This window comes from Monodon monoceros, unplaced genomic scaffold (assembly GCF_005190385.1).
Source record: "Monodon monoceros isolate NGI ecotype Baffin Bay Population unplaced genomic scaffold, NGI_Narwhal_1 Super_Scaffold_12, whole genome shotgun sequence".
Taxonomy (NCBI): domain Eukaryota; kingdom Metazoa; phylum Chordata; class Mammalia; order Artiodactyla; family Monodontidae; genus Monodon; species Monodon monoceros.
The window spans coordinates 61009424-61022588 of NW_021703768.1; the positions used below are offsets into that span (position 1 = coordinate 61009424).

The 13165-nt window shown below is 40.1% G+C and overlaps 1 protein-coding gene across 2 annotated transcripts in view; it reads left to right on the top strand.

Annotated features, from left to right (window-relative positions):
• The first annotated feature begins 8008 nt into the window (after positions 1–8008).
• AGGF1 (angiogenic factor with G-patch and FHA domains 1) overlaps positions 8009–13165 on the top strand; it is a 48511-nt gene continuing 43354 nt past the window's right edge. For both annotated transcript variants that reach the window (XM_029218266.1, XM_029218267.1), the window contains exons 1-3: positions 8009–8533; positions 11056–11158; positions 12165–12367. In XM_029218266.1, the coding sequence (XP_029074099.1) occupies positions 8324–8533; positions 11056–11158; positions 12165–12367 (516 nt within the window). In that variant the 5' untranslated portion in view covers positions 8009–8323. The remainder of the gene's footprint in view (positions 8534–11055; positions 11159–12164; positions 12368–13165) is intronic.

A 13165-nucleotide genomic window follows, 5' to 3' on the forward strand; every position in this document is an offset into this window, starting at 1 on the left:
ACAATATAGTAATCTTTTTACTCATTACACAATTATACAATGAAGGTGCAAAGTGTAAGTATTTCAGTTGGGGGTGGAGAAGATGGGCTGCCTAGTTTCCTTTGGCTTCCTTCCTTTAATATCACTCCAGGGTTTTAGTGTTACACCCACCCATTCTTTCCTTGGGTCTCCAGGGGGAGGAAACAGTTAATGGGCAATTGACCAGAAGTAATACAGAGCAATAAATCAGAACTACTGAAATGCTATGGCTCCCTAGATATTCTTGTGTGATATCAAATAGCAGGATCAGACAGGAGAGTGTTAGCTACCAGATTCAACATAAATTATGACAGGTGAGTGTTCATTAAATATAGAATTGATGATACGCTAAAAGAAATTGGATATAAATCAAGTTTTAGTTAATTGATAGTATTCTTCGGCTGTGGAATACAGGTTTCCCTCACTATCCGAAAGTAGAGCAAGCCTACGTAAACTTTCGTAAGCCAAGACTTCGTAAAGCAAAGAAGCAATTACCGTTAATTTAAATGGAAAAATGTGTGAGTGTTCCCAGACCCAAAAATAACCTACCAAATCATACCAAATAATATATAAAACCTAAAATAACACGAACATAGGGTAAAAGCAGGAGTGATATGATGAATGCATAGGCTGGATAAAGTAGAAATAATGTATGGTACAGTGTAGTTTCGCTTATCGGAACCAGGAAGACAGTAAGCACACTGGAAGGCAGAGAGGTAGTGATGATGGTGTGTCAGGCTGAGGCATGGGAGGCTGGGGAGGTGGGAGGTAGAGGACAGGTAGGAGGGAGAGGAAGACAGTCACCTATTAAGATCTCATCACCATCTAAATCCATCAGGGCAGACAAGTCACTAACATCTACACCTTCTGTGTCTGCCTGCCTTGATGTCTGCTGTGGCTGATGTGGAAGACTTGAAATATGACAATGTGCTTGACTGCTTAGCCTCATGCAATATGCTGTCACAGAATTCTTTGTAGGTACTCAAAACATCCTGCAAAACTGCCCTAGACCTACGTGCCCTTTCAAAATTAAAGTCATGCTTTTCTGCAATCACTGCAGCTCTGCCAGTCAGGGTGAAAGCTCACACAAGTGCTTCATCGTCAGTTCCTGGATGACCCTCTTCACCTGTCAGCTGTGGGTCATGGAATGCGAAAACCTCTTCAACATCATCTTTGCCAACTTCCACAAACACAGTCACTTTTGCTGTATTTATTGTTGTTGGTTCAAAGTCTTAAAATACTTCACTGCTTCGGGACACAGTGTCCTCCAAATGCCATTTCTCACGGTTAGCCTATCAAGAGCATCTCCAAGGTTGTTGATTACCAGTTTTATATTGTAGCCTTTCCAAATCTCTCATAAAGATGCTTCAGAGTTGCCCTTTCTGTCAATGGCACTTACAATAAAACACATCACATTTTTTTCTTTTTTATTTGCAGTACGCGGGCCTCTTACTGTTGTGGCCTCTCCCATTGCGGAGCACAGGCTCCGGACGCACAGGCTCAGCGGTCATGGCTCACGGGCCCAGCCGCTCCGCGGCATGTGGGATCTTCCCGGACCGGAACCCGTGTCCCCTGCATCGGCAGGCAGACTCTCAACCACTGCGCCACCAGGGAAGCCCAACATTTTGTATAGAGTAAGCCTTAATTGTGGCTATCAGGCCTGAGTCACACGGTTGCAGCAATGACGTTGTATTCAGTGGTAAGAACACAACACAAATGTTACTGCCATACTCGGTAATGCCAGGTGGATAAGCAGCACAATTATTGACAATCAAAAGACACCTATTATCGTGGTTATTTTCTCTACAGTATTTTTCAACAAAAGGACTAACATATTCACTCATGTACTCAGAAAAAATCACTTGGGTATTCCAAACACTTGGATGTGAATGAAACACAACAGGAAGTGTATTCTTATCAATGCCTTTGAGTGCCCTCAGGTTTTCTGAATGGTACCCTAGTAGAGGCCTAAGGACAGCATCACCAGTGGTGTTAATAATAGGCATTAGCATTAACCTGTCCTTCAATGCTTTGTGTCCCTTAGCCTGCTTTTCTTGTATTGAAATTAATGATTTGCTTGGCAACTTTTTCCAATAAATTGCTGTTTCCTTGCAGTTAAACACTTGCTTATACAAATAACCACCTTCTGTAATTATTTCCTTCAGTTCTTCTGGGACCTTTTTTGGCAGCTTCAGTATAAGCTGAAGCACTCTCTCCAGTAAACTTTAAGCTATGAAACTCCCCTCACCTCAAAAACTGATCAAATCACCCATGACTACCTTTAAATTCCACTTTTGCAACTTTTTCACCACCATCAACCAGTGCTTTCTGTTTCAGCTTATTGAAAAGACTGACTGATTACTCCTTAGGTGTAGGATAACTTAACTGAACGCTGCACTTTGTACACTTTGCTCCTAGCAGAACCAATAGTGATTTCAGCAGCTTTGAAGAATCTCTCTTTCTGGGTGCAATTAGTACAAGTGGTGGGCGCGGTCAAGTTCGATGCATGCACAGTGTCTATTTTGTTCACCACGATCAAAACAATTACATCCAGTTTTATGCTAAGCACAACATCCTACGAGCTCTCTTAGGCTTTTCTGATACCTTAGGACACATCTTTCTAATGGGTGCACAAAATAAATGGAGATAAAGAACAGATGTTCACAGACACGGTTCAAATCTGTGGAGGCTAATGCTGAGATGCTGAGGGTAGTTCTCAGGAAGGAGCTTGGTGGTGCCAAGCTCGCTGCTCTGAGTGCTGCAAAACAAAGGCTGAACACTATTTTCAGCTTTTGCCTTTTTAAATCAAAGTGGAAATCCTCTCCAGATTTCTTTTGTTAGCAAAAACAGGTATCCGTAGAAGCAAAGTGGTAAAACTCAAACTGTAGAAAGACGGGGGATACCTGTATCCTAGTAACTCAGTGCTTGGGCTCCAGCCTGCTGAAACTCACAGGCTCCTGGAATGGCTTTAGATCAGGTTAATATCTGTTATTGCTGCACGCAAAATGTCCCCAGCTCAGTGGCTTCAAACAACCACCATTTATTATTCCTCACAAATCTGGGGTGGTGTGGGGCTGGCTGATCTCTGCTGGGATTGCAAAGGGTCTGCAGTTTTCCTGGGGCCTCTGTCAGGCTTAGCTAGAGTATCTTAGCTGGAACAGATCTGTTCTATGTGTTATTTATCCTCCTTCTGAGACCAGCATATATGCCTAGGTGTGTCCTTCTCATGGCAAGGCCAGGAATCCAAGAAAGCAAGCAGAAGTACTAAGGCCTTCTGAGACATGGGCTGGGAACTGGTCCACTGTTCTGGCACATCCCCTCATTCAACCTGCCAAAGCAAATTACACAGCCAAACCCAGATTCAAAAATGGAAGGGAGGGCCTCTATAGTGAAGGAAACCACAAAGTCACATGGCAAAGGGTGTGACTCCAGGATAGATAAAGAAGTGGGGCCATTAATGTGATTTCCACAGCATCTACTACAAGTGATAATCAAAGGGCTGAAGATTAAATTAGATGTAGGGTTTACTTGAATCACTGCATAGATAAGAACAGCTCTATTACTGACTAGTGATACATATATAGAGAGAGAGTTAAACTTTTTCAAACAGAATCATAAAATCAAGGGGAAAGAGAAAGGAAAAGAAAGACAAATTAGAAAACAATGAAAGGGGAAGGAGAGGAGCAAAGATGGCAGTGGCAGTGATGGTAAAAATAGGACTCCAGAGCAGCACCTGAAGCACACATGTACAGTGAAGAGGATGTAATCATGAAACCATAGAAATGATTTTTCTAATCTGAACCATTGTTTTTAAACAGATGTCCCATAAGAATCCAAATTTCTGGCTTTCCTTGAAAAGTCAGAAGCTCTGTAACACTGGGTTCACATTCCCACGTGGGTTCACAGTTCTCCAGAACTGAGTAGTTGCTGCCCTATGCCCTGTGCATTTATTTTCTTTATCTCCTTAGCCCTTGGAGCCATTTGTGTTTGCTTTACACACTACTTCTACAGCCAGATCTGTTTCTTAAGCTTCATACGGGCTTCTAGAATGCTCATTACTTACTGAGCATCTGTACTGGATGTCCTGAAGGAACCTCAAACTCCATATGCTCAACAAAATCAAAACTAAAGCAACCCTCCCCTGTGTAACATACTCTTTTCCAATGGTCCCTACCTTCTTTCTCCAAGCTAGACAATTATCCATCACTTTGACTTTTCTTTCTCTAAAATACTAGAAAAAAAATTTTCATTCTCAATAAAACACCAGAGTGCCTAGGAAATACCTTAGAAAGAATGCCCAAGACCTTTTACAGAAAAAGTATTAAAACTCTATTAAAGGACAAAAGAGAATGAATAATTTGAACAACAACAACAAAGAGAATGTATGTGGATGGGATATCTTAACAATGTAAAGTTTTATGCTATTCCTTCCCGAATAAATCTATATGTTCAATGCAATCTTAATAAAAATTCCTTTGTATATTTTGAGGATCTCAACAAACTCATTCTAAAATTTACATGGAAAAATAGAGGTTCATGAGTAGGTCAATTTTGAAAAATAAAAGCAGAGTGGGAACTTGCCCTAGCAGATACTAAGATATACTACAAAATCAAAGTGTTGAATGTAGAATAGTTCTGGCTAACAGACAAACAGAAGAGAATAGAGAGCTCAGAATTGGACTCAGATATATATGGGAACTTGATAGATGATAAATGTGTGTGGAAAAAATACACCTGAATCCCTCCAGTTAAAGTAGAGAACTATAAGTGAAGGTTAAAATTATAACCTTACAGAAGAAAATATGACTCAGGGAGTGGAGAAAGACTTCACGAATAAGATTCAAAAGCCCAAATCATAAAACATATGAAATAAAATGAAGTTGAATAAAGACTGATTTGACTTATAAAAATTAAGGATTTCTGTTCAATAAAAGACACCATAGATGAATTTAACAGATATATGACAGACTGGGAAAAGATCTCTGCAATATCTAAAACTGTAAAGGATTAATATCTAGATTGTAGAAAGAACTGCAAAATAACAGGAAAGAAATAGGCAAAAAATTATGAATAGGCAGTTCACAGAGGGGAAAGTCCAAATAGCCATTTCAATAAATATACGAAATTCTCTGATAATCAGAGAATTGCAAATTAAAACAACAGTGAAATACCTCATTAAACTCATAAAAATGGCAAAAAAATGTACAGGAGGGACTAATATTATGTATTGGAGAGAATGTGGAGGACAAAGAACTCCTTGTGCACTGTTGGTGCCATTCTGAGAAGCAATATAGCGGAACGTAGTGAAATTAAATGTTTGCCCTATGAGCCAGAGATCACACGCCTTGCTATATATCCCAAAGAAATGAATGCACAGGTCAATAAAGTGGCATGAACAAGGATTTTCATTGTGGCATCAATTGTATTAATAGAGAATTGGAAATAACTTAGATGTTGACAACTAGGGTGATAGGTAAATAAAATGTGGTATATGTAAACCTTGGAATACTATGCAGCACTTAGATGTATGACAGCAATATATATGAATTTTAAAAACATCTTTAGTGTGGTAAAAATAAGAAACAGCATAAGATTTAAAACCAAATACTACTTATGTAAAAGAAATGCACAGGAAATATAAGGATAGGATAGATTTATATTTAAGGTCATATATCAAACATGTGAGACTGGGTGCCCATATTGGCAGAAAGGAGGTAATGGGACTGGGGACTGGGGATACAGAGCAATTTTAAAACAAAAACAAAAACGAAAATAACAAAAAAAAACCCCAAAAACAGAAAAAGAGAAGATCCATCCATGGGCTAATGTTGATAATGTGTTGTAAACTAAGGAGTATCATTACCTTATGGTACCTGAGGTACCAAATATCAATAATAACTTAGGAAAAACACTATAAAAACAAAGATTTATTCGGGAAGAAATATTTTAGACTATGAAGGGTGCCGAGTAGTATGTTTCTCTAGGGCACTGGCCCTGTCCACTCTACTAAGTACCTTTTGATTTGAAAACTAGGTGTGGCAGACTGCTATTTACCTACTCAACAAGTATTTTCTCTTTCTTCCATATTTATAGAACCCTTTATTGTTAGAGGGAATAATGTGTCCAGCTCAGAAAGACATATACACACACACACACACACACACACACACAATTCCCAGCCCCACTTGCAGCAAGGTGTGAGATATAAACAGAAGTCACTGGGTGGGGCCTTGGGAAAGTCCTTTTGTCCCTTGCCATATTGTAAAATGAATTGACCTGGAGGCTGGGAATATGCTCTATGAATAGAAGAGCAGAAAGACAGACGGAGCCTGAGTCTCTAAAGAGCTGGTAGAGCCACCTTACCAGCTCTGGACAGTCCATCTCCAGACTTCTTTAATGTAATAGAGTAACCTCCTAATTTGTTTAATAAGCCACTATAAACTAAGTTCTTTTACTAGAACCTTAATGCAATTCCCACCTCATACACAAAGCTTTTATTTTTGCTCAAAAATATATTGTGACTCTTTTCTTCCAGACTGATGGTCAGAGGTAAGTTATAAACTAGTGGCATGATAGGTCAGAATTTAGGATTAAATGGATTACCTTTAAGACAAATCATTGCTTCAAGTAGCAGCTAATAAGCTTATTTATTCCTTCTACAATGAATGGTTAAAACTTGAAATTTCTCATCTATAAAATGAGAAACTGGAAGTCCCTTTACCTTAAAGTTACCTTACAGGTGGTGTTTATGGAATTCCTTACCCTCCCCCCCCAAAGGTGAAGAAAGTGGGAAATATAGCTTTTATTTTAAAAGATTTGGGTAAATTCTTGATTAGAGTCATAATACATTAAGGTAAGTCAGATTTCAGGGGGCAGTACATCTCTATTTTACATCGGGGAGTACATATTCTGCCTTCTCACTAAATATCCTTTGATGGCTAGAAGATCACTGTGGTGCCATTTTGGACTCTTAAAGCCTAAGGAATAATGTGTGCAGGACCTAGAGAGGGTAGGTCCCCGCTGGAGAACTCACCGCCTGTGACTTAACTAGTGGGCAGTGCACGGGACAAAAAGCACACAGAGCAGCCACTGAACTAGGACATCAAGCAGGATTCTTATGTTCAGCAAATATTTAAGGATACCCGCTCTGTGACAGGCACTGAGCTGGGCCCTGGGAGACGACAGGCAAGACGTAGTCGCTGACCTCCATAGGTCTCAGGCCCGGCATTCCGAACTCAAGCTCTAATTCTAAATGACGTTGGTTAAGAAGGAAAAGTGTGTTCCAAGAAGCCCTCATCAGTTTAAAGGCTGCTGAACAAACGCCTGTTTCACATAGACGAAACACGAAATAGATGCACTGAAACAGAAAAAATTTCTCTCCTACTTCCGTAGAATCTTGCTGCTTACTTTCCCACTAGGGATGCTTCTCTCTGCAAGCCAGACCTATAGGAATTTGCTTTCTTTTCCTAGGGGGCCTAACCTCACGGAATCCGCAGAAGCACTAAGTAAGCAGAGCGTCAGAACACTACGTTCACAGTCCTGGTTTAGCATCAATTCTATGAACCCTGGCAAAACATTTCTTGGAGATTCACTGTTCTCATCTGTAAAACGAGGAGCTAGGAAGTGCACTCTGTGAAAAAAGTTTGAAAACGTTTTGAAAGTGTGCAAGCGTAAAATCCCGCGACCAGAGGATGGGCGATCTTCTGTTTATCCCTCCCGGGCTACTGTAGCACCTTTTCCGCCAGCTCTCCACGCCCTCACGTCCCGCCCCGCCCCGCCCCGCCCCGCCCCGCCCCGCCCCGCCCCGCCCCGCCCAGTCCCGTCCCGCCCCGTCCCGTCCCTTGCACCCAGCAGCCGGCGGAAAGTGCGCCTGTGCGCTGTGAGGCCCTTCTCGCCTTCCGTCGCTTCCTTTTCCGTCTCGGCCCCGCCCACCGCCGGCGCCGTCGTTTCCGGTTCAGCCCAGAAACGGCCCAATCGCTTCTGGTTCCTGCTTCGCTGGCCAGCCCATTTGTCCAACGTTTCGGTGGCTTACTCGGTCTCCGGGGCAGGTGGTTACCAATAAAGTTTTACTGTTTCAAAGCCGGGAGGACTGGGCCCATTCTCGGTCCCTTTGCTCGCTGCCCGCAGTTCGCCTCGGCTACAGGTAACCAGCTTTAGGGCCTCATGGCCGCGGGCCGCCGCAGCCGGGCGGTGATGAGGCCGCCTTTCGCTGCCCGCGCGCTCCCGTGGCTTCTGGGTCCGTCGGCGTCCGTCTCAGCTTGAGCGCAGTCCCTCCGCTCCTGCGGGCCGCTTCGCGCCGGACCCCATGGCCTCTGAGGCGCCGCCGCCTTCGTTGTCGCCGTCGCCACCTCCCTCCCCCGAGCCTGAGCTGGCCCAGCTGAGGCGGAAGGTGGAAAAGTTGGAACGCGAGCTGCGGAGCTGCAAGCGGCAAGTGCGGGAGATCGAGAAGCTGCTGCATCACACAGAGCGGCTGTACCAGAGCGCCGAGAGCAACAACCAGGAGCTCCGCACCCAGGTGCGCGGTCCGCCTCCAGCCCCACGCCCCATCCAGCCCGAGATGAGGCCTTCGAAGTCTAAGATAGCCTCAGAAGGTCTCCATGGTAGGGCCCAGGACTGCTTTATAGAGTACCTGAAAGAGTCAAAAGTTCAGTGCGATGATAATTCCCGGTACATTTGAAACAAACCTAAGCGTTGGGCTACTCGATTTAGATAAGTGCGTGAGCTGCAGTTGTGGCTGGCGTGGAGTGCACTTAAGTACTTCAGTCTTAATTCTCACTTGTGAAGTCCCATTGGCAGTAGGCACATTTCTAATATTTTGTTCTAGATCACTTTTGAGTTTGTTAAAGCGCCGGATTTCAATCAGAATCCCATTTATCATACCCTAGATGTGTGAACTGATATTGAGCCTCAGTGGCCCATAAAATGAGAATGCTAGGACCACACTGGTGGAGGTTAAATCAAAGTAAATGTCAACAGACTGTTTTACAGTTTTGTAAATTGCTGAACGCTAAGGTATGTGTGAGGTTGTTCTGGGCATTCATCTTGAGTAGTCTAGTGGAAGTAGGGAAGATAGAACTGTCTTCGTTAGAGACACTAAGCAGCTAACTTTGTTCTTATAACATGCAGTAAGGACAAATATTTAAACTCACATTTTTAAAAAACTTTTAAACAGCATAATCTTTTCAGCTTGATTGTTTTGGGCAGTCGCGCTCTTTCCCAACAAATTATTTCCGCGTAATTATTAATTTCAGTTAAACTGTTGTCTTTTGGCATATATTGATACATTTCCTAAAACCACAAATGTAGGCTGAACGTTAAAGTATCATCAAACTTTGTTACGCTTTGCTATCAAATAATCTATGAAAATAACCGCTGAGTTGCAATGACTTTCTGTGCCCATTGTATAGAGTTGTTAACATTATGACATTACCGAAAATTTGTGTTTTGTTACTCAACAACTATCTATTGGACAACTACAGTGCACAGCGACTGTGCTAGGAGACTACAGATATTGTTAAAATATTGTGGGGAAAGGGGAGTAAAGTATGATGAGCTGTGAAAAAAACCCTTTTATAATTCTAAATTGTAAAAGTACTGCTTGCTATAGAGAACCTAAGAGAAAACGTTTTTGCTAATCTTTGAAGAGCCAGCGTTTTGGTTATTAGTGTTAATTTGCTGGCAGTCTAATATGAAAAATTGAAAAGCATAGAAAGCTGTAACTTTACTAGTGATAGTAATTATTCTTCTTTATTATCTTTCTAGTCAGCCTCCCCTGGTGGTGGGTGGAGTTTGTTAACTGTCATTCCTAATTACTAGATAGTGTTTTATCTGGAGCAGTAAAAATTTGGCTTGAGAATTGAGGGTGAACTAGCAGGAAAGTACAATATGTACAGGCTTTGGAGTCAAAGAAACCTTGTGCAAATTACTTTCTTTAGATTTCTCACATGTAAAATGGGGATTAGGACAACTAATTTGTAAGGTGGTTGTAAGAATGAATGAGATGTTACCCACAGTACCAAGTGCAGTGCCTAGCATGTAGCAGATTCTGTATAAATGGTCTTGTTCATAGTAATAGTGGTAGTAGCCAGAGCCAGGATTAGAGCAAGGCAATCAGTAGCCTAGGGCGAAAAATTCAAGGGGGCACTCATTCTCAGGTATGACTCTATACTTGCATGAAGCTGAGAGTGAATGTCTCCTTAAATTTTGTGCCTTAGGTGCCTTGCTCGCTTCACTCTAGTTCCTGCCCTGGTGGTAGCAGCAGATCTGATAATCTTTGAAGTGCACAGATAATCCGTATATAATCAGTCTTATCACTTTTCTCTTTTTAAGCTTTATGTATCATTAAAGAAGCTTGTTTTTTGGTTTTGTGCCTATAATGGGTGTAATCTCACACTGAGTTCCTGTCTGACTGAGCTGTATTGATGAGGCTGCTCTTCATCTGCTTATGGGTATTTTTCACGCTCAGTTGTTATGGCCTTGGTATTCAGTGAGACACAGGGAGGCGAGATGCATCTCTGAGGCAGTCACCTCTCTTTCCTTCTGCTCCAGTTACTTAATTAGAAGATTACTATTTCAAGGAAAAAGTATGTTAAAGTATATGAGTGGCATTATTTAAGTGAATGGTTAATTCCAGGTGGAGAACACTGAATGATACTAGATAATTTAATTCAATGATTTAATTCTCCTTAGGGAGAACTGCTGACTGATTAAAATGGTAGTATAAAAACTTTCTTATTTGTTAGAAATAAAGGATCCTGTTCACTAAGTCTTATTAATTTAGTCAGTCTGATTTTTGGAGGTAATAATTTGAGGTTAGCTAGAGAATATAAGAATAAAAATATCTCCTTCTGCAGATGTAAAACGTGAAAGCCAATTATATTGTAGCATTTTCAGTTTTTCTGAAAAGGAAACTAGCTGATATTGGTACTTCTCCAAACTTTTACCAGGAAAAATAATTATTGTAATTTCAGGAGAACAGTGTGTATATTATTAGATTGCTGTATGGTTTATTTTTCCTAAAGCCTTGCTTTCTTTCAGGTAGAAGAGCTCAGTAAAATACTCCGTTGTGGGAGAAACGAAGATAATAAAAAGTCTGATGTAGAAGTACAAACAGAGAACCACCCTCCTTGGTCAATCTCAGGTATTCTGCTTATAGTGAAGATATCCTAATACTACTACATTCAAATCATGCTAACATGGAGTTTTCTTTAAATTCTTTAAATTTAGAATCTGTGTACATCTAGATAAATAGGAGAGCTGTTACAAAGTTGACTTTTCTCCATATGATTTGGTATTTTCAGATAATCTATTTGCTCTTTTGGTGGGAAAATAATGTATTGTTATTCCTGTAAATACGTAATATTGCTAATATGCTTTCAGTGGCACATTCACTGAGTAATTTTTGCTATGCTGTAAGCCATCTACTCTCATTTGACCTTACTTGTGACCAGGGGCATGTGTTTTCTTGTTGATGTGTTCCACTTAGCATCAATTCAGTGTCAGTCTCTAGGCCCTCCTGGGAATGGGGTGAGCCTACAACCCAGGCCTTGTTAGTGACATTATGTTGTGAGGCAAAATAACTGAGAAACCAAGTTTTAATAAATAGGGATAACAAGAAATGATCTTTCCCATTAAATTTTGCCTTGTTTTATTCAGATGCAACTTAGCAAATTGCTAAACACAGCAATGGTATAAACATTACATATCTGTATAATATTATGTTTTTTAAAAAGTCAGCACCATGAGCAAAATTTGACAGAAAAAGTCAGCCCTTGACATGTTGTCATTTGATATTGAAGTATACTGTGGTATGTAGTTAGACGTTAAGAGTTGCTAATTTTTTTTTTTTTGACGGAACACAACCTGTTTTCTCTTTTAACTCTTGCTATGGAAAATCCAAATCTGCTTACCTTTTTTCCTTTTTAGCTTGACAGCTAGGGAACTGAAGGTGACATTAGAATCAAAGATATATATCTCTGCAGATTTATTTGGACCATTAATTTTAATCTGTTAAAATGTGTATAATTATAAAAATATGGTTTGTTTGCAACGTGTGCTCTTTTGTGTTCAGTGCCAGTGTTTTGGAATTAAGCCCTTTTTATATACACTATTCTAATATGATATCACTTAATTTGTTTTTGCAATAGATTATTATTATCAGACATACTATAATGATGTTAATCTTCCAAATAAAGCATCTGAACTCCCAGTTCAGGAAGATCAGGATATCAAAACTTCTACTTTTAATTCTAAAGACCAGTCACACATAGAAAATGATGCTTATGCTGGTACTGATATAACAGAAAATGTTAATTGTGGACAAGAGGACCATTTTGCCTCAAATTCACAGGTAATAAAATGCTTCACTTGAAACTGTTGATACTCAAGAACTTGTTCTTTGTTGTTATTACGTAGAAAAATAGACTTCTTTGGTTTATTACAACATATACAAGGGTTGTAAGTATTCTGCGTGTAATTATTGCAGTGAATAATACAGTTTTTGAGAAATAAAAATTAGAACTTGTTCGTATGTGTAACTGTTTTCCTACTCTGTTGTGTTGCAAAAATGTATGCTGTACATAAACTAAACAAAATTTGTCAGTACGTTTGACTCAACCAAAAAATTTTGAGCAACCACAATACCATGTTCACACCAAATTTTTTTTTAATACTTCCTTTATGTCAAATATCTTGCCACTGTTCAAATTTCCCAGAATGTTTTATAAATTTCTTTTTACCATTTGTTTGAATCAGGATCCCAGTAAGGTTCATACAGGGCAACTGCTTGATGTGTGATGTATAATTTATACCTTTCTTCTCTATCTCTTTTCTAAAATTTTTTTTCCCCTTGAGCCTGTAATTATTGAAGAAGCCAGATCATTTGTCTTAAAGAATATTTCAGTCTGTATTTTGTGGATTGCTTCCTTATGGTATTAGGCATTTATTTTTGAGTAATGGTCACTCACTTACTTCTAGTGTCTTCAAAACTGGGTCAGAATTGAATTAACTGATACACTAATTCATATTTTTTAAAGTGGGTCAAATTGTAATTGATAGCCATCCCTTTCCATTGCAGAAATTGAGGTCTTATTATTCAGAATAGTTTTTAGGCCTGTTTATTGTTTCAAGTTCTGCTAACTTTTATATT